The sequence below is a fragment of the Rhinoderma darwinii genome, chromosome 10, assembly GCF_050947455.1.
Source record: "Rhinoderma darwinii isolate aRhiDar2 chromosome 10, aRhiDar2.hap1, whole genome shotgun sequence".
NCBI lineage: Eukaryota > Metazoa > Chordata > Amphibia > Anura > Rhinodermatidae > Rhinoderma > Rhinoderma darwinii.
In genome coordinates, this window is record NC_134696.1 from 25,400,694 (window position 1) to 25,422,521 (window position 21,828).

At 42.3% G+C, this 21,828-nt stretch overlaps 1 protein-coding gene across 1 annotated transcript in view; it reads right to left on the bottom strand.

Annotated features, from left to right (window-relative positions):
• Positions 1 to 645: 645 nt before the first annotated feature.
• WNT4 (Wnt family member 4) overlaps positions 646 to 21,828 on the bottom strand; it is a 53,591-nt gene continuing 32,408 nt past the window's right edge. Inside the window, exons 3-5 of the mRNA XM_075840777.1 lie at positions 4,051 to 4,182; positions 2,674 to 2,816; positions 646 to 1,621 (exon numbers count right to left, since the gene is read on the bottom strand). Of these exons, the coding sequence (XP_075696892.1) occupies positions 1,154 to 1,621; positions 2,674 to 2,816; positions 4,051 to 4,182 (743 nt within the window). The 3' untranslated portion in view covers positions 646 to 1,153. The remainder of the gene's footprint in view (positions 1,622 to 2,673; positions 2,817 to 4,050; positions 4,183 to 21,828) is intronic.

Sequence of the window (21,828 nt, forward strand, 5' to 3'; positions counted from 1 at the left end):
TTGGGACTCCGTTCATGGGTTCCGTTGGTCCTTTCCGTCAGTGGAACCCATGAACGGAATCCAAAGGTTTCCATTTGCATCACCATTGATTTCAATGTTGACGGATCTGTCCGTCATTTTGACAGAATCAATACCGTAGTCGACTGCGCTATTCATTCTGTCAAAACGACAGAACCCTTAAACAACGATGACAAACAGAAACCATTTGCACCGAAACCCTTAAACAATGGTGATGCAAATGGAATCCTATGGTTTCCGTTTTATTCGGTTTGGATTCTGTTCATGGGTTCTCCTGACAGAAAGCTCAGACGGAACCCATGAATGGAGTCCTGACGCAGATGTGAACTAAGCCTAATACTGCACAACCCCTTTACGTTCGTTCCAATGCAGCAGTTTTGCCACCTCAATTTTTGCGGTACTGTATCACTCAACAAAGTTCAGCAAGAAAATCTGAGAAAAGGGAAAATATTTTTTTTTACATAAAAACGAGCATACAGCTCTGTCCTCAAGGAATGAGAAAATATGTGGAAAACCTGTGTAATGACCTCATACTTGGCTTAATAATCTTTCTTGTACAGAAATATTTGTAATACAAAACATGAATATATATTTATATACATTGATATAGATATAAAATACCTATGCTAACATTTTTGTTTCCTTTTCAAAAAATATAATGAAAGTTTTTCATTAGTTATTTTGGTCATTTGGTGGAAGTTAGTTAAATGTCACTGGAATAACAAGGTGGATAGTGGTCATCCTATATAAGTTTCTCTCAATCTTTCATTTTTTAATTATTATTCTTTTTAATATTTTGTAGGAGTTCCGTTCCTTCAGCAGATTTTGTAGGTCACGTCTTGGTCTCCATCCCTCTAGAAGCAGCAACACAAAGTCATTTTCACCACATGTAGATGGGAAGCACTGACTTAAAACCTCAATGTTTTGTCGGCAATAAATAAGAACAAGGATACAAATATACATCAATGATATCTGGGGACGTTAAATATTCTTTAAAAAAAATCCATTGTCCCTCCTTATCATTTTTTTTGCAGTTTTTGAAACTTCACCTGTCGTGGTGGAAGGAATGACATCGGTGGTGTGTAGAGATAGAAATTGTCCATTCCGGTAAAATAGGCTACTTATTTCAGTCTGATCACCGACACGTGTGCATCTCTACCACCTTATGGCACTGTTTACATTTGACAAAGCAGCACCAGTGGAATTTACAACTACATCTTTCTGTGATTTCGACTTCTTCTGTGTGAAACCCTCGACCACAGCACATAAGCTCACAACCATCGATAGCCTTGGAAGTCTTGTTACATTGCCGACCAGTAGTTCCCAAAACACCATTCTTTAAGTCGTGGTCACAGAAATCAGGACTGGAATCTAAATACACCAGGTCTTCATCTGTGTGTGGTTTAAATTGGGAATTTTTGGGGACCAAAACTTTAGTTGTTCCAATCTTCTTCTGCTCTACTTCTGTAGCTCCATCAAATTTTTCCTTCAGAACATTCCCAACTTTGCGAAATGGAGGCATGGCTTTCCAACACGTCTTCACTTCACATGATCCAGAGACACCATGACACTTGCATTCCACTCGCATATTGTTGAGAATGGCCTACAAATAAAATAGAAAAAATTCAGTTGGCTATTTTGGCTTAAAGGGGTATTCCCAGCTAATAAAGTGATGGCATATCGCTAGGATATGACATCACTTTATGATAGGTGGTGTCCAAACTGCCACCGATCCCGAGAATAAAGATGGAACGGGGCTTATTTAGCGCTGCATCCCATTCACTATTTTTCCATGCACAGAGGCGCCCCGACCACCTGCACCTGAACTGCAGTACGGCCCATTCAAGTGTATAGGGCTGGATGCAGTTCTCTGCACAGCTGGATGACCAGGTGCTACTGTGTAAGAAATACTTAGAAGGGGACACCATTTCCAATCAGTGCTGTGGGCCCTTTATTCTCAGCATCATGGGGGTCCCAGAGGTACAACCCCGACTGATCATAAGATGATGGCATAACCTAGGGATGGGCCGTCATTTTATAAAGATGGTTATAACCCTTTAAGCTATCATCAACAGGCGAATATTTTTAACATAAACTCATTCATGAATTTGAAGTTAGATAATATAAAAGCTTATTAGAACTGAAGTGTACTTTAAATAAAAGAATATTTAACAAAATAGGCAGAAAAAATTGTTGCCTAAAAAGGGTTTTCAAATTACATTTTTTGAAAAGTATATGACATACCATGGTAAATGATAATATTAGAGTTTGGTATAAAAAAATATTTGGTAATGTATAACACAATGGCATTGAAATCATAGACAACTGTGCAGGGGTTCTTCAGGGGCATTACTAGGTGTCATGGCCTTTTTATTCTAAGTATTGTGGGGGCATCCCAAGCTCATGGATCACCACTGATGATATCTTTGAAATATGCCAGAGGTGGTGGTCTGTGAGCTGGAACTCTTATCTTAATACATTGGAGTATTTTTTAAATGTTTACATTTTTCCCACTATTTCAATATTTTTGTGAATAGCAATAGCTCAGCCATTCATAGATCATCCCATGATAAAGCTGGTGATTAACTCAAAAAGTACTGCATAGATCAAAAAAAAAACAATCATTTGAATGAGGTCCGTGAAAGAACTTTTTACCTTACGTCCTGCTTCATTATTGTGGAGATTCATTAGCGCTCTACTCGATGATGCACCTTTGCTTCTTTCTCTTACATCTACAAAGGACTGTGAAAAGGCCACGCCGTAGGCAATATTATCCGAACAACCGGACCACTGGAACCCTGTAGTTTGACAAAAAGAAAATCTCAGGACTCTTCACTGAAAAAAATCTCTCTTTCTAAAGCATTGCCAACACTTACTGTACCTGTAAAGAATGGGCTTGGAACATTTTTGTTCAAAATTGTGCACATTTTTTTGAGAAAAGTTCTAAAATACACATGTATGCATTTCTAGAGAGCAGGAATACAATAAACCTATACGATTTTTAGCAGCATACTAAGATCCAACTGGTAAAGAGCATGGCTTACACATTTTTAAGTGTATGCTGGAAGGGTTAGAGCAACCCAAAATTTTTCATTCATGACATACCAGTGTACTTGGAGCACCATCTTGGACAAATTTTGCCCCTTGGGTCTCTTAATTACATTTCTTATGTTTTCATGCGGTGTGATATATTGCACAAAGTTGTACCCTAAATGTGCTCATTTATATTCACCCCTATCTCAAAAACACTCGGCCCACTATCATGGAAAGCCTGTTATAATAACATAGGTATGTTTATGGAATGTGTAAAGAGAAAACTTTACAGGAACACAAGGAGGACACACTAACCCCAGGTAGATATTGCCCTGGATTGGGGCCCAGGGCCATGGAAGTCTTATATGACTGCAGTTTGGTTTTCTACAATTTGTTTTTCCTTGCATGCACAGTCATTTGCTCTTGTTTTGCTAACACTACATCAGTTAATATGATAATTATCTGGGTCACTTAATTTTCTATAATTTATTAACTAAATTACCCCTAGGTTGTTATGGTCAGGAAGCTGTATAATAACATTCATGGAAGCAGCTAGGTGTGAAATTAAAGAAACAGGCACCCGTATCCAGAACAGGGCATGAGATTGTAGTGCTGAATTCAAAATTTCAGACAATTCAGTAGGTTGACATTTTTGAACATGAGACATTTATAAAATGCTATCATTGTATTTTTGAAGGGTTACAGCGGTGGAGGCCAGGAGTAGTGCTGAACCTGCACGAAGACATGTCAATGGGACTTCTGGAAGTATACAAGTAACCATGGATTTTATTGCAAATGAGGCCTAGAGTGGTCACCTGGAAACTCAGAAGAACTTGTGGTGTATCTGTGAGTATTTTTGGCCTGGACTGAAGATATACTACTTACCCAATCTGTCATTTTGGGGAACAGTAGCTGTGTGATCTGCATTTGGGGGCTTGTGTGCTTCCCAGTTCCAGTCCAACTCAAATGTATATGACAATACATTACATCTGTATTTACCTTGAGGGCTGACCCCATGGACAGTCCTATCACAGCCACATTTTTCTAGGTCTCCACTACTACATGCTCGGGTCACTGCGAAGGCGACTCCTGCCGAAGATATGGCATACACAAAAGCTGCTTCCCTGGTGCCTGCAATAAAAAAACAATAAGTTATAATTAAAAGTTTCAAGTATCTCTAAAGTCCCATGAGTTTAAAGAAATGAAACAGTGCAAACAGCTAATCTGCCCAATCTTTCGAGTAATGGTCGGGAAGCCGCCCATACGCACTAAATCGACGGCCAATCCCACTAAAGTAGGTTCGTTGGACTTTATCAAAAGTGTTTGGACATTTTATACTGAATTACTCATGGCAGCTGATCATGGGCCCATTTTTGGGAACCCCAATATCACCTAATGTTATGGGAGAATTGTCAGTCCTCCAGATCAGAGAGCAAAGCTAGATGATAGGGGACACAGGGGTGTATCTATAGAAGGTACAGGGGTTGGAGTCGCACCTGGCCCGAAGTGCCTAAAAGGGCCCAAAGGCCACGCTTCTGCATATGAAACCAGTATTTTAAATGGCAGGTGACGGATGCGTTATATTTTGCATTGGGGCCCAGGAGCTTCAAGCTATGCCCCTTAAGGGACAACTTCATTACCTCTGTTGCCCAAATATGTATAGATATAATTGGGAATGATGGAATCTGAACCATCCCTGTCAATATGTGCAGAAATTACTTGGGTCTTCGGAGAGAAGGTTGATATGTCTGAACGTTGAGCAATCAGAATCTAGCCATAAGTAAACCTAACTAGTAATTTCAACTATAATCAAAATCCTCACTGCACTTTCTGGACCATGAGTTCACAACCACATAACTGTGGTAGTCATTTCCTTTGCCCTACAGAGCAGTGATGAAAAACACAGATTTCCTACCACAAAACATTACTGAATGGGACACAAGCTGATCATTTCATTCAGATGCCAGGGGATGAATGTGTAATAAAATGAATGAGCATAGCTGAAGTTGGGTCTATTGTTCCTTTTTGCTACCATTGTCAAACTCAGAGGTGCAACTTGAATCTCCTGGGCCCCAATACAAAATCTTTAACAGGACCCCCCACCTACCATGTACTGATCTTCTTATGTAGCATTGGGTTATTTGGACCCCCTCAGGCACCAGGGACACGACCTGTCTGCTACCTCTGCACCCCTTACAGCTATGCCCTTGGTGGAACCCGTGGAGGGCAGTAGTCACAATGCCTATGGAATAGGCAAATAAGCTAACCTGAGCTGGGACCCTATTTCTTTGGGTCCAATAGCAGCTGGCTTAGTTGACTATATACCATGTATGTCCTGATGTATCTATAAGATTCGTTGGAGGAATCTGGAGTTTAGGGTTGCTGAGGATAGCAATGGCTTTTCCCCGCAGGGAGAAGCTGGCTTGGAGCCGCCCAGCAAACTCTCCTCTCTGAGCCTGTCCTTATAATTTCTCTAAAACGCTGCAGCACTGATATATTGGTTGCCACTCAACAGAGACTGTGGCCACCAGGCATCCCTGCGAGGCTCCACATATCTTTAGATGAAGATAGCTGATGGCATATAGATAGCTAGATAGATAGATTTATATAGCTGATGGCATATATTAATATACTACACCAGCCCGACTGTCAGACAAGATTTGGATTTTTGGTAAATATATTTGACAAATTTTTATTGAAATTTTTCTTTTTAATTGCACGGTTTTGGTGAAGATCCGTAGAGACATGCAGTCTAAAACAATATTGTTATATATAAAAAAAATACCATAGAAAAGTTTCAGAGTTTTCAGCGCTGAGACACGTAATAGTCAAAGCATTGCTTCCCTTTCCACAAAACAGTGTAGCAGCTGTCCAAGTTTATGCTTGCAGCAATCTTTTCCAAATATTTATTATGTCTAGCTCATCGAAAAGTTTTCACTGTAAATTTGGATGTTTGCGGTTTCATTTATCATCGTGTCCTCCAGATACCAACTAGAACTTCCAGCCTCTCGTATTGCAGTTTTCCAGTCCATTTCCAGAACGTGCTGTAACTACCTGGGGTGCATCTAAAGGGGCATAGATGCACATGACGAGAACATAGTTCTACCACTTTATAAATCACGAGTCAGACCACACATGGATTATTGTATACAGTTTTAAGCACCAGTGCACAAAAAAAAAAACATAGTAGAGCTGGAGTGAGTCCAAAGGTGGACAACCAAAGTAATAAATGGAATGGGTGGACTACAGTACCCAGAAAGATGAGCAAACTTAAGATTATTTTGTTTAGAAAAGAGACGACTGAGGGGTGACCTAATTTCTATGTAAATATAACAAGGGGGCATCCTCTACGTTTAGAGGAAAAACGGTTTCTACACAAACACAGAAGAGGATTCTTTACAGTAAGAGCAGTGAAACTATGGAACTCTCTACCAGAGGAAATTTGATAATATCTTTAGCACTCTGTGTAGATGATTGGGTGCTCTTGGTAGGGTTTCCACCCTGTAGATCATGGAAAGATAAACTAGAGCCCTCCGTAGTTTTAAATTGCTGTATTCTTTTATTCAGACTAGGGCCAAAAGGCATTGTGTAATGTTTTGGCCTGTATTTGGCCTTTATCAAACACTATTGCTGTAGTCTATAGGGTAGAACTTGACGATGTAGTGCTAGGGAACGGTAGAAATACCAATATTAGGCCGCTATTTCTACCTTTCCCTAGCGCTACATTGTCCAGCAGTTCTACCCTATAGACTACGGCAATAATGTTTGATAAAGGCCAAATACAGGCCGAAACATTACACAATACCTTTTGGCCCTACTCTGAATAAAAGAATACTGCAATCTAAAACTGCGGAGGGCTCTAGTTTATCTTTCCATTACTGGAGGATGTTGTTGTTATGGTGAATTCACTAAAAGAGTTCAAGAGGGGCCTGGATGCCTTTCTTGAGAGTAATAATATTATAAGTTATGTTCACTAGATTACTTTAAATTGGGTCATTGATCCAGGGATTTATTCTGATTGCCATATCAGATAAGGAAAATTGGCTTTTGCCTCATAGGGGTTTTACGCCTTGAATTACGCCTGAAAAAACGGCTCCATTATGCCTACAAACATCTGCCCATTGCTTTTAATGGGTTTTACGGTGTTCTGTTCCCACGAGCCTTAATTTTACGCGTCGCTGTCAAAATACGGTGTGTAAAAACAAGCCCGCTAAAAAGAAGTGCATGTCACTTCTTGGGGCGTTTTTGGAGCCGTTTTTCATTGACAAACAGCTCCAATAATGGCCGTAAAATACGCCGAACGGGAGTTGCTACAAAAACGTCTGAAAATCAGGAGCTGTTTTCGCCTGAAAACACCTCCGTATTTTCAGACGTATTTTGCGAATTTTTACCCTAATTCTCACCTGAGATGCCAGGTATTGCCAAGAGTGGAATATCAAAACTGAGGCAAAGGAAAAGTGGTGCAGTTGCCCCTAGCAACTAGTCAGATTCTATATCTCATTTTAAAATGTTAAAAGAAGCAATATGATTGGTTGCTAGGGGCAATTCCCCCACTTTTCCTTTGCATCAGTTTCGATATATCACCCCCTTGTTACTCATGGCAACCAATCACATACCAATCACATTTCACGTCTCATTTTTCTAGTGTAGTTTAGAAAATGGAAGCAGAACTCTGATTGGTTGCTATGGGAAACTGGGCATCTATATCTCATACATGAAGTCCACTATGACAGGATAATTGTGCACTGCCAACAAATAGTCCTTTCAACTCTTTCCAGCATCACTTAAAGGGGTTTTCTCTTAAGTATAACCCCTGTCCATCGAGATGTAGCCATTTTTATCTTGACTCATAACTTGAGTCAAGATAAAGACAGCTACATCTGTATGCTCCAATAGGCCATATGGACATCATAGAGGTAGGGCCCTCCGCTCGGGACCCTCCTTTATAAGCCAGAATGGAGAGCTGCCTTGGCGGACCTGCTACATTTATGCACTAAACGGTTGGCCCTCCATTTAAATGGCCGCCATGTAATGCTACATTTCCCCAGTAGCAGTCAAACTTGGTTAGGAAAACCTAGCCAGCTTCTGTATAAGAGGGGTTGCCTTCATGAGCTAACCCCTTTAAGATCTGGACTCCAGGCCACCTGGCGTAACATTTCGGTGCATGACAAGAACCATCATAAAATTACCACTTCCGATTTCACCCTAAAATAAAGAATCACCAGTACATATAAACCATTGTGTTGCCGCTTTAATCAACTATTTCTCAGCTTTACCTATTTCTGGGAGAGATGGGTGACAACCACCATTACATATTCTATGATGGCTATCATCCAGCTTTCCCAGACTCCTGAATGGCTAATCCCCCCAGTATATAGCAACACCCCCCCCCCTGCCCTTGTATATCAGCATTACTGGAGAGATCAGCCTTGAGTATTAGGTTTCCGAAATAAGAAATGGTCGAATATCATAGATCAGCAACCTTCGGCTCTCCAGCTGTTGTTAAACTACAACTACCAGCATGCCCTGACAGTCAAGGGCTTTATTATTCCATCCACAGGCTCCCTGGGCATTCTGGGAATTGTAGTTTTACAACAGCTGGAGTGCGAAGGTTGCTGACCCCTGGAATAGATATATTACTTATATTTTTTTATGGTGAAATACCGTTTAATATGCAATGTGAGTTTTGAATATGTGTGAGGGCTGCGCTTAATCTAATATATTCACTGATATTCAGGGCCCATGCATTAAATAACCACCTTAGCAAATATTATCCCGCTTGAGTTTGCTTGGGAAGATGGAATGTTCTATCAACTTTATGGTAACTCTGAATTTAGAACCGTCTATCACCTCTCCGTCTCTCCTGTGGATACATCCTGTCAACATAAGTGGGACTACTTTGGTGGTCGTAGCTGACTGGTAGCTGGTCCACACTGCAAATAATCTGCCATAGTAGGGAGAGCCTGCCAAAGACAAGCCCCAAACTGAGCTATTGTGGGGACTGACTCCCTTCCAAGTCAGTTGAGGTTAACAGCAGGCTCGTGTGGGTCGTTTTGCACTGTGGTTGCCTAAGAAGAGAAGACTTATATTCCAGTATCGCTGGCATTTCCAGTCTGGAATCTCAGTCACCACAAGTCTTTCCTCTTTTTTTTTTCACGTAACCCCAGAAAAAACAACTAGTGTCAAACAATGAGGCAAGGCAAAGCCGTATAGACTGGAGTTCTACATCTGCCCGGTGTTTCAAACCGCAAATTGAGTTGTGCGTGATGCCAACTTAGAAAGCGGAGACCTGACCCACAATGACGGGCACTGTTCAAAGGCTCTATTTATACAAACACATCTGCTGTAACTATGGGAAAGATCTGAGGTCCTATAACTATCAGGAGATTTGAGGCTTACACATATAGTCAATGGGAATTACCAGAAAGATGAGCTAAATGACACATGGATGTATCATAGCCCATCAGACAGCAATGGGACCCTTGGAACCCTTGGAAAGAGAGAGCACAGCCTTGGTTTTTCCATCTCTTTTACTATTGGGTGGCACGAACCTGTGTAAGTAGGACTCCCCTCTCCAGATGAATTGCATTGTCAACAGACAAGGGGGTGAGGAATCCGCCCAGGGGTAATGGAAAGGACATAGAGTGGAGAAAAAACACCAAGCCCTTCTGTCCTGGGTGGCGAAACCCAGCACGATAATGGAGAGCCCATTTTTATCTTCACTTATGGGCCCCTTTTCTTCTAGGTACACTAAATCTTGGGCCTTGTTCACACAAAGTTTTTTGACACGGAAACAGCGTCGGAAAACGCGCCAAAAAATTTCCGAAAACGCCTCCCATTGATTTCAATGGCAGGCGGAGGCATTTTTTTCCTGCGAGCAATGAAAGATCAATGGACGCGGACGAAAAACGCCGCAAAAAACATGGCAAACGACGTGCAGGCAGATCAAAATCTGCTTCAAAATTCCAGACGGAATTTTGAGGCAGAGTTTTCTGCCTTCAAAAAACTCAGTGTGAACAGGGCCTAAATGTGAAGCTTATTATCAAAATGTTTACAATTGGGAACATTCAGGTAAATTATTTTTTTTTCCAGAAATTATTTGGAATTTAGCCTGCATTCTGGTAAATGTAGAGTAGAGACATGCATAAGTAACAATTCCCAAATAGAGGAAACTCGTTTTTCGGCCTCTTGCCCTGGTCTACAATTCAGCATGCAGCTGTGTTCATATCTCCCAGCATCCTCCTGCTGGCACAATGTCTGCACAGAATTTGTTTTTGGGATGTATATTCTGGGGAGCGTAGTCTTTATTCCTTTAATAATCAGAAATAGAAAATACTAACTTTACCACTACATTATAGGAGCTCAGATAAGATGTTAGGGGTGTGTCTGTCGACAAGCTTGTCGACTGCTTCTAGTGGAAACCGGCAGAATTAGAAATGAGACTCTAGACTATAATACAGGCTTTGACTCAGGATCGGTACAACGGAAGTAATATAATGTATTTACAAAGTTGTTCAGTTTTTAATGTGGACTTACTCTATATATAAGCTGCAAAATGATGCTCAACGATGGACATATACTTTGAAGGTGTTTTCAGCACCATACAATTTTTTTAATAAACTAAATATGGGTTAAAAAAAACAAAGAGCCATCACTGCAGCAGTCACATCAGTAAGGTCAACATAGCACCACTGTGGCCAGTGATTGGCTGTTGCAATCACATGTTGAGCTGAAATTACCGAGAGCCGCGGGGGTGGTTGGGGGGGGGGGTCAATATTTTTTTTATTTTATGGGGGGTGAAAAATCCCTTTAAATCTTGTTTAGTGTCTACAAACTGAAATATCTATAATTTTCATGGTCATTATAATTATATATATATATATATATATATATATATATATATATATATATATATATATATACATATATATATATATATAATATTTCAGAGCAATTTTTTTTTTCACCAGGTGTCGTAACATATGAGAAAAGAAATCAGTTTCACCCTGTACACCAAGTTAATTAAAATTAGTGTACATCCAGCAGAAAACACACCGCGCTCCGCAAAGGAAGTCAATGTCTGCATTCAATGATTTTAAAATGTTAGCACAACACAAATGTGGGTTAATCCTTCTAGAGACCTTGATGATTTTTTTATTTTATGGATTGCCCTCTGCAATGTGTCAAACAATGACGTACAGTGCTGAGACCGAGAGGAAATAGCCATTTCACCATAAATTGCTTTTTTATCCCACTGGTAGTTCACACAACCACTAAAAAAAACAGTCAACAGTAGAGTACGGTGAGTCAGCGAAACTTAACGGAAACACAGTGCAGGACACTTTTACCAAAGGATATTTAATGTCCTACAAGTATGCTGGCCTGAGGTTTCAAGTCTCATCTGCAAAATAGCCGAGTTAAAGTGGTACATATGTTCTGGGGCTTATGTGCTGCTGCTGGCCCTGAGTGCTCACTCTGCAGCACATAGACTAAATGCAGCTCTTTATACGGCAACAAGCACAACCTCATACCTCCCAACTTTCAACTATCACAAAGAGGGATAACGGATGCGGCTCGTGTCATGCTTTTCGTTCTTCCAAGCCACACCTCTAATCCCACCCAATCCCCGCCCATACACACCCGATTCAGCCCACACAGTATCATGCTCCCATAGTGTCTCCCACACAGTATAATGCCAAATAGCTGCCCCCACACAGTATAATGCCCTCTAGCTGCCACCATACAGCATAATGCCCCCATAGATTCACCCATACAGTATAAAGCCAACACAGATGCCCCCATACAGTATAATGCCCACACAGATGCCCCCATGCAGTATAATGCCCACATAGATGCCCCGATACAGTATAATCCCCACACAGATGCCCCCATGCAGTATAATGCCCAAACAAACTCCCCCATACAGCATAATGTCCCTTAACTGCCCCCATGCAGCATAATGCCCCCATAGCTGCCCCATACAGTATAATGCCCCAATACAGTATAATGCCCACACAGATGCCTCCATACAGTATAATGCCCCCATAGCTGACTCCATACAGCTTAATGCCCCCATACAGCATAATGCCCTATAGCTGCCCCATACAGTATAATGCCCCCCTAGCTGCCCTTATACAGTATAATGCCCCCAAAGCTGCCCCTAGTGCGAGTGCCCACATATAAAGCGCCAGTGCCCTGTTAGATAGTGCCACAGTGCCCATGTAGATAGTGCCCCTATATAGTGCCACAGTGTTCATGTTGATAGTGCCATTGGGACTCCCCTTAGGAGCGGAATCCCCAGCCAGTGCATAGGCCGGGGATTCCACTTCTAGAAGCAAGCCCTGATGTCACTGTCCATATATTGACAGTGACGTCAGTGGCTACTCCTTGAGTGGAATCCCCGTTGCCGACTCTGGCCAGGGATTCCGCTCCAGGAGGAGCCCCTGACGCCAATGTCCATATATGGACAGTGACCTTAGGGGTCTCCTCTAGGGGTGGAATCCCCGGCCATATCATCAGCAACGGGGATTCCGCTCAATCAGTAGCCACTGACGTCACTGTCCATATATGGACAGTGACGTCAAGGGCTTCCCCGAGCACCGCGCTTAAAGTAGCGCTGTGCCCGGGGAGTCCTTGGCGAGTGGAGGAGCTCCCTCTGTTCCTCCGCTCTGAACTAATTCTGAAGCGGGGAGCTGATGGTTCCCTGCTTCAGCATTGGGTTCAACTGTATCTGTGTCATGAGGACGCAGATACAGTTGACAGCGGGGCATACCCCCGGCCGCCCGGGACAGCGGTAAACCGCCCGGAATCCGGGACTGTCCCGCTGAATCCGGGACAGTTTGGAGGTATGACCTAATGTTATTTTTGTATATTGGCAAGATGAGCAGTCAATCAATTGTACAGACGACAAATGTATTACAATATTACCTCACCCTAAACTCTAATTTCATAGAACACTACCCTTAACTTTCTGTAATATTCTGAAATTGCAATAGAGAACCGTAGAACATTTATCATATGTCTTTTTTCAGTACCTGCCTTGTGCCCCCTACAGAGCAAGTCACAGTGCTCCCATAACAATGACAGCCACAGTGCCCCATAAGTGGCAACTACAATGACCGATAACAGTGACAATAGTGCCTCATAACAATACCAACTACAGTGCAGATAATAGTGCCAACTACGGTACTATTTAACAGGCACAACCACAGTGCTGCCATAACAGTAATAACCACAGTGCCCTCATAACAGTGACAACCACAATTCTCTCATAAGAGTAACAACCAAAGTGCCACCATCATGACAGTGACAACTATAGTGCCCCGTAATTGACAAATACAGTGTGACGGATCCCATAGACTTTAATGTTGTCCATAATTTTTGACCGGATCTGTGACGGGGGCCCTTAACGGAGCCTCTAACACAGATGTGAACGAACCCGAATGAACTGATACATTTTATCTTCGCTGATACATTATAGCAAGCCAGGACACAACATGAAAACATTGTCATCCAGATTTCCTAGAGTTATGGATGAAAAACCTGCTTAGATGTACAATGATACAGGCGCAGTGATACAACAGCAGATTTGTCATTCTGTAGTCAGGGAAAGCAGGATGGCAACACATATGGAAATCTTAAAGGGGTGGTCACGGGACGGTTTCTCATACTGATGACCTATTCACAGGATAGGTCATCAGTATATGGTTGGTGGGGGTCCGATATCTGGAGCCTGCACTGATCAGCTGTTCCGTCTCCTTCCGGGCACCGGAAGCTATGCAGGAGTCGGAGCTGGAAGCAGATGGCTCTGGTCACAGTATAGCGGCCGTGCTGCAGTACTGCAGCTCTGGTCCGATTCAAGTGAACAGGAGCAGAGCTGCAGTAACCCCGCACGACCGAGATACTGGGACCAGAGCCATCTGCTTCCGGCACCAACCCCTGCATAGCTTCCGGCACCAACCCCTGCATAGCTTCCGGCACCAACCCCTGCATAGCTTCCGGCACCAACCCCTGCATAGCTTCCGGCACCAACCCCTGCATAGCTTCCGGCACCAACCCCTGCACAGCTGATCAGTGCGGACTCCAAGGGTCGGATAGGTCATCAGTATAAAAAAAAACTGCATCCAACCTGGACAACCCCTTTAATAGCAACCATATTGCTTTTCACCCAGCTTTCCCAGGACCAGATAAGAAATGGCTGAACAAGATTTTTAACAACATGACAGACTGAAGAAGTTACATTTGGCGATTTTTTGATACATAGGGGAATTACATCCACAACATGGACTTCACATTGATGATGATAATATAGTTTTGACTATCAGTTGTGTAACACAAACCAGCTTTGCGTGTCTGAAAATAAAACACTTGATCATTTCAATGTGGATGGGAAAAAAAATATTGGTATTCTGCCTGGATCCTCTGGGGTCTGCGTATCACTAAAAACCTTGAATATTTACATTATTGACCCTTGGCCAATACACTTATAACTTGTAAATAGCTGACATTTTTACCTTTTCTTATTGCGTCTGGCGCCCACTTTCTTTCTCAGGATTCTAAGGATGTGTCTGATAAATTGGAAAAAGATTCTTTACTTAAAATCCCATTTGTTAGAGAAACAGCGGTTTGAGCATTTGTAATATTCGTAATAGCGCATATGTTTCTATAACTAGAGACAAATGTTTGGGGGAGGGGAGGGAACGTTTTTGGATCTGAAGATTGACGTTCTGTAAACATCGATAATCCAGTCGATGAATAACAGTTGATAAATACTCATATAACGGCCTTATTACGTAATATGTAAATAATATCTACCATATTATTCATGTTGATTCTTGTGTACATTGGCTTACGCTTTTTCAGGATCCGTGGCGGATATGTTACGATCTGTTTGATGGATTTGTTAGGGTTCCGTTGCTTTTTGATGGCCAGAATAGTGTAGTGTATGTATCAAGTAAAAAATAAAACATATCTGAGGAATCCACTAGGGGTAAAAAAAACTGATCCAAAAAGATCATGACATCATATCCGTCATAGATTACTATGATGCTGTTAGTTTGGGTCATTGGACCCAGATTTTGCTGCTAAGCTGAAACTGGCATTAGGCTACGTTCACACTACCATGTTTCTATCTTTTCTTTGTGTTCTTAAAGTCAATCTACACGTGTATTTTCTTATTTTCTTTTTTAAAGTATGTCCGCCTTTGCAACCAGCTTTTTTATTGCTCGAATGCATCAAAAATGTAAAGAACAAAGCAACTTTGCCAATGGTCTTGATTAAAAATATACTACCGCTTTGTGTATACATCTCTTAGGCAGGCCCATGTGTCTGCATAGTTACAGTGATATTCCCTTTCATGAGTTCACAACTTTTTTAAACTACTGAATGAACGTTAGCATTTTACATTTTTTTCTTTGCCAACAGGAAAAAATGCCATAAAAAAGTGCAATAGTAAAAATGTCACAAAAACATCCTATATGAACCTGGCCTCTTCCAAGATTAGGCCTCATTTAGACGGGCGTATTATCTAGTTTTGGCAGTCCATATTCCAAATGTAACACCCATGACCACAGATCCCTCTAGTGCAGTAAGTTCGGTTCAGTAAAATCGCGGGTACGATATGAGGCTACGGCAATGAGCAAATCACATTTGGGCCCTACGTACACGACAAACATATCTATAGCGCTCCATTAGCCCAACAGAGGCCAAAAGTGTATCCTTATAGCCACCGTTGGGCTTGTATACACCAGTATACATTTTTTGAAGCATGGAAAAGCGTAGTAGACTTATACAGTGCGGAATATTTTTTTTAAATAGGAGCCTATGGATGATGGATGCTACTGTATGGCCTTCACCGCGGATATACATTTAACCTATACATCATCAAAAGCCTTTTGTGACATATACGTTAAATGGATACTTGTAATGTCCGTGGCTGCGGGCTGTCAGCTCCAACCTTCCCCTGGCAGCCACAGCCACGAGTCGGCAAGCGCTGGCCCCAGCCTCCTCCTCAGGAGACGCCAGCGCTCGCGTCCACTCACCTCTGCCGGATCCCGTAGGGTGTGCGCGCACGCTCGTGCCCGCTCTTAAAGGGGCAGTGTGCGCACCGGACCCGTGAGTACCCTGGACTATAAGAGGGGTCCAGCCCCCTAGTTCTATGCCTGAGCGTTGTTGTATTTTCCTTAGTCTGTCTATGCAAATGGTCCCCTAGTGTTTCCTGCTCCCAGTGTTTCCTGTTCCTGTACCTGTATTCCGATCTAGTGCCGTGCTTGCTATTGTCGTGCTGTGCTGGATACCATGCTTGTCTGCCTCCATACGCTTGATGTCCACCTGCTGCCTAGTTCCTGCAAAGCTACTGTCCGTGCTGCCACAGGTACCCTATATCCTATAGACTCTCACCTGCGCTCTGTTGGCCAGCTGCCTTACTGCCAAGGCGGTACATCCCAGTGGGTCCACAGACCCTTCATGACAATACCATTATAGTCTATGGGCGATGTATGCGTTAAATGGATACCAATAGGTGCAACCGTCACCCATAGACTATAATGGTATCCGTATAATGTATATGTTATAATTAGGGTCATGAACGCTCATGACAAATAGGTTTAACGTACACCATTAGACTCGATGGTGACGGATACCACTATTAGGCATCTGTCAGTTTACGTTTAATGTATAGGTCGTGAGCTTTCCGTACATATACGCTAGAAGTAGGGCCAAAACATAATGTGCACAGAGCCTTACTTACATATTACTATTTACACATCCGTTTTTACGGTCCGTGTTCCCACAGTTTATTGTTTTTGCAAAAATTAGGATTGGATCTCGGCAGCAGTGACACTATTATATCCAGACCTATGTATTTCAGTGGAGCTGAATCTTTTGCTAGTTCAGCTGTAACACATTAAAATCAATATGTGGTTCCTTCGAGGGCATTTAAAATCAGAGTGGGATGATAATTGTATCTCAGCGGAGGAAAGCATCACTTATGGTGGAAATAGATATTTTGGATGTTTTGTTTTCCATCTGGTTAAATGTACTTAGTAAGCCAGACAGTTGTTGGACTTCACAGCACACCCATTGCCTACATACAGGGCAGGCAGGCATTTGTGGGCTGAAATTAGGGTGTAGCCTGTGAATTAACTGGAAGTCACCAACAACATTGAGAAAAAGGTTAAAAAAAATGTAATATTTCAGCAGGGGGAGACATTGAGCACAAGTAAGAGCTCCTCCCAAAATAAATGGGTATTTAAATTCTGTACTCTATCCTGAGGCATGATGGGAATGACATGTCCTGTTACTACACCATTCATACTCACATCAATCACTCAGGGTGCTCTTTAAAATGAATGTCCACCTTCTAATACCATGACATTTTTAGGTGGCATCTTTACTCTTTCAGGCCCCATGCACACGACAGCAAAAAACCTCAGTTTTTGCGGACCACAATTGCGGTCCGCAAAAACGGAGCCATTCACTTTCATTGAACACTGACACCTTCCCGTAGCACTACGGAAGGGTGTCCGTGCCGTGGAAATGTTCCGGGAATTATGGAACATGTCCGTTCTTTCGCATTTTGCGGGCCGTGCTCCCATACTTTGTATGAGAGCACGGCGTGAAAATGCGGCTGTCAGTCAGCGGCCGGGACGTGAGCATGGGGCCTTAGAACTTCATTTTTCTGATACAGACCTCTAAATACCCTGCATACAGTCAAATAATGAAATTCTGTCTGCCTTCATCCACCACTAGAGGGAGCTTAGGAGCTTTCTAAATTCAATGTATAAATTGTATGCCCCAAGTTAATAAGCTCCCCCTAGTGGTGAATGCAGGAAGACAGAATTCGATAATTTAACTAAATAGTGGTAATTTATTAAGACTGGCATTTTATAAGCCGGTCTTAATAGGAAACAAGCTGTCCGTGCGCCATTGAGCGAAATCTATGGCTGCCAGGAGCTGGCATAAATTTCTGCTATGATTTAAAATGATAATAAATGCCTCACCCCTACCAGTAAGCTACGCCCACGTTTTACAAAAGTGTTGAGAGTGACGGAAAGGGACCACAAGTTGTCATTTTTTAGACTTTTTGAGCTGTTTCTGACTTTTTATTGCCAGAAATGGCATAGAAAAGTCTTCAAATTCCCCACAATGCAGGAGACTTAGAGGTCTGTATCAAAAAAATAAAGCTCTGACCTCTATAAAGATATATTATAAAATGAATCATCACAACATTTTAAACCTATTAGGATTAAAAAATAAAAATAGTATTCAAGGTGCGGCGTATGACAAGGGGATTTTCTGTTTAGTGTTCTTTGAGTCCCTGTGTCATGTTCCGCCCCCTCGTGCCCTGGATTAGGGATAACACAGTGTATCAGTTTTGCCTGGAATGTTCCTTTAAATGTTGCCACATACTCCTGAATATCCTATATAATAAATAAAGAAGTTCTCAGGACCTTTCCCATATGTTATGCCGAACATTAATAGAATAATGATGTGAAGATTACTTCAAGGAGACACCAACAGACAAACAATCTCAGATTCATAAAAATAGACAACCTCTCTTTCATGTGTTTTTTTGCATTCATAACATCATTTATTTGTATCAAAAATAATTCAGTTTTAATTTGAAGCCTTCTCAATGGAAGAGAAGAGTTCTGTTTTATAAACTACCAGCGACTTCACAGGTGTATCAGCCCAAAATCAAACAACGGCCTGTTAATACAAGTCCCTGAATTTTCATCATCAGTCAAGTTGTTCGAAATTCTGTTTCTTAGTTATTTATTAGGGTATGTGCACACGATAACGTCACTTGACAGCCGTCTTTTGACAGCGACACGTAAAATTACAGGTCGTCGGCACAGTACATCGGCAAACCCATTGAAATGAATGGGCAGATGTTTGCCGACGTATTGGAGCCGTGTTTTCAGGCGTAATTCGAGGCGTAAAACGCCTCCATTACGCCTGAAAATAGGTCGTGTGAACCCAGCCTTACTGTGCCTGGGGAAAATCAATGGCAATCATTATAGCCACCACTACAGCTTTCATTGTCACCCAGCCAGAGTCGGAATGGCCCACCAGGGGATCCTCTGTGGGCCGAGGCTTTGACCTAATAATGGGCCCCAAAGGTCCCTCAGAAAACAGCCACATTTGGACTTTGGAGCCAATCACTTGCCACTAGGGTGTGTATCTTATGGGATTATCACAAATAACCTATAAGGCTGTATTCACATGGGGTGGATACGCCACGTAATAGCCTGCAGCGTATCCATCCTGTGCGCCACAGGGAATTCTGGGCGAAAAAGCGCACCAAACGGTGGTGCAGTTTTTTGCCCGGAATGTCCGCAGCGGAAAACTGCAGCACTTAGGTTTCATCCCAGGAGCCTGTGATTGGCTGCAGCGGCGGTCACATGGGATGAAGCATAATTCCAGGAGGCCGGCCCTCTGACGTCATCCAGGCGAGCCTCCTGGGATGATGTTTCATCCCATGTGACTGCCGCTACAGCTTGGGATTGGCTGCAGTGGTCACATGGGGTGGGAGGTCGCGCTGGAGGGAGGAACACAGACTTCTGGATAAGTATGAGATTTTTTTCTTGTTCTGAGTTGCGTTTTTTTGGCGGCTTAATCGCTGTGAACCTGCCGCAAAAACCACAACGGCGCTATTTGTTGCAGGATTTACCTCCCTATTGGATTAAATTGGGAAATCCTGCAACAAATGAGCAGCGTTTAAGCAAATACAATTGACATGCTGCGGAATAAAATTCTGCACCGCATGTTAATTTCTGAACGTTTTTTCCGCTCCGTATTTACGCAGTATGTGGATGAGATTTGTTTTATCTCATCCACTTTGCTGCCACTGTATTTGCTGCAGATTTTCCATTGTGGAAAAAAATGCAGTATTTACGCAACATGTGAACTCAGCCTTAATGTTCTATTACACAGCCCGACATGGGCTGTGTAAATTAGCGCCAATCAATGAGTCAGCTCATTAATCGGTGCTCGTTTGGTCCCTTCACAAGGAGCAATGCCTGGGAACGAGCGAACGTTACTACAATTGCTCGTCCCCATACATTTCTATTATATCGGGAGCGCATCTCCCCAAATCCCCTGCAAAGCCATACAGCTAAATAATAACATTCTGTCTCCCTGCAGCCACCACTAGAGGGAGCTAAGGAACTTACTGCAGACTATTTTTTTTATTTAGTTTCTATAAATCATATGCACTAGGTTCCAAAGCAAAACAGACCTGTACCCACTATGTGGCACTTTACCAGGTCTGTGCATACAAACTGGGCACAAAAGGAACGCACTAAGTAAATTAAAATATACAATAAATAACGGATTTTATATGCTAAAATAACATATCAGTCGCCATGTATACATGTGTGCGCACCCGGTCTTTTACAATGAGTGCACAATGTTTTATAATGAAAATGTTAAGTGCACGTCTATGAATGTAGCGATCAAATCAACATATATAGAGTGGACCACTGCAATATAGCGCCCTCTGCTGTGTGAGGGCAATGGGAAGACAGAAGGAAAAAATGATGGATTTATGTATGTGTTGTATATGGTCCAGCCAGCTGTGTTTTGTACTATGTCTATTAACTGTCTACACCCTGAGTTCTACTGCAGTAGCTTTTATGTGAGGAATGCTGGGAATATTGCCAAGTTTAAAGGGACACATGTCAACACAGTGCTTATATGAAAGTGCATGTTGTGCTGAGATGGAGCTTATGTTTATTTTTCCTTTCATTTCTATTTTAGCATTTAATACCATTATTGGTCTCTTGACTATACTACGTAGGAGAAAAAAGTAAAGCATAGCAGCACTCCACCATGTGGGCAATTGTAAACCCCCTCTACACTGTGCTGTCCATTTAAAGGGTGCATATTACCAACTAGAACATTTTAATAAAGGGCAACTATAATATGCACTTTTAAAATAGACCTAATGGGTGCATCACCTGCTAAAATGTCCCACATTTGAGGGAGAATTATATAGGCTGTGTTCTAATTATTCTCTCACGCCCTCTCAGCCAATCAGACATGCAAAAAAGCTTCACATGTCTACTTCTTCCCGCTCACATGTTTGCTTTGAGGCTACTCTCCCGGCACAACATTTTAAATATGATGGTGTATATGAAGTAATAATATCTGATGCCCTCCAGTTGTGCCCCTCTGAAGCGGATCCGCTGTTTTAGGGTCCCCTCTGTGCTGTCCTAAAATGGCCACAGCGTTTCTTGGACTACATGTCTGAGACACTGCCACTGTTCTCGGATTGGCGAGAGTTGCTCATGTGAGCAGTTCCCTCCAATCCGTGAACAGAGGGTGTCTTAGACTCAGTCTGATAAGCGCTGTGGCCGTTTTGAGACATAGAGGGGACCCTAAAATGGCAGGTCCACGGCAGAGGGGGGCAACTGGAGGGCACCAGGTAGTATTACTCCATATACTTCATCACATTTATAATTTTGTACTGAGACCAGAGGTTACAAACATGAATAACCTTGATTGGCAGATGTCACCATATTGGATGAAAAGATACCCGTGATTCACTTGCCACTATGTAGCCTCAGTACGATGACATACAGAGTCAAAATGAGTCTGTATTGCACACGTGTAGGGTTGTAAGAAAGTGCTAGTATTTTCGCATTGTAAAACAATGCGTGTGCAGTAAGGTTACGTGCGTGCGCAGTCAGTTTACTTCCAATTAGGATTGGATATTTCTCCTTTGCCAGCCATCCCAGCCCTTGGAACGTCAGGACTAGGTCAAAGACTAGGTCA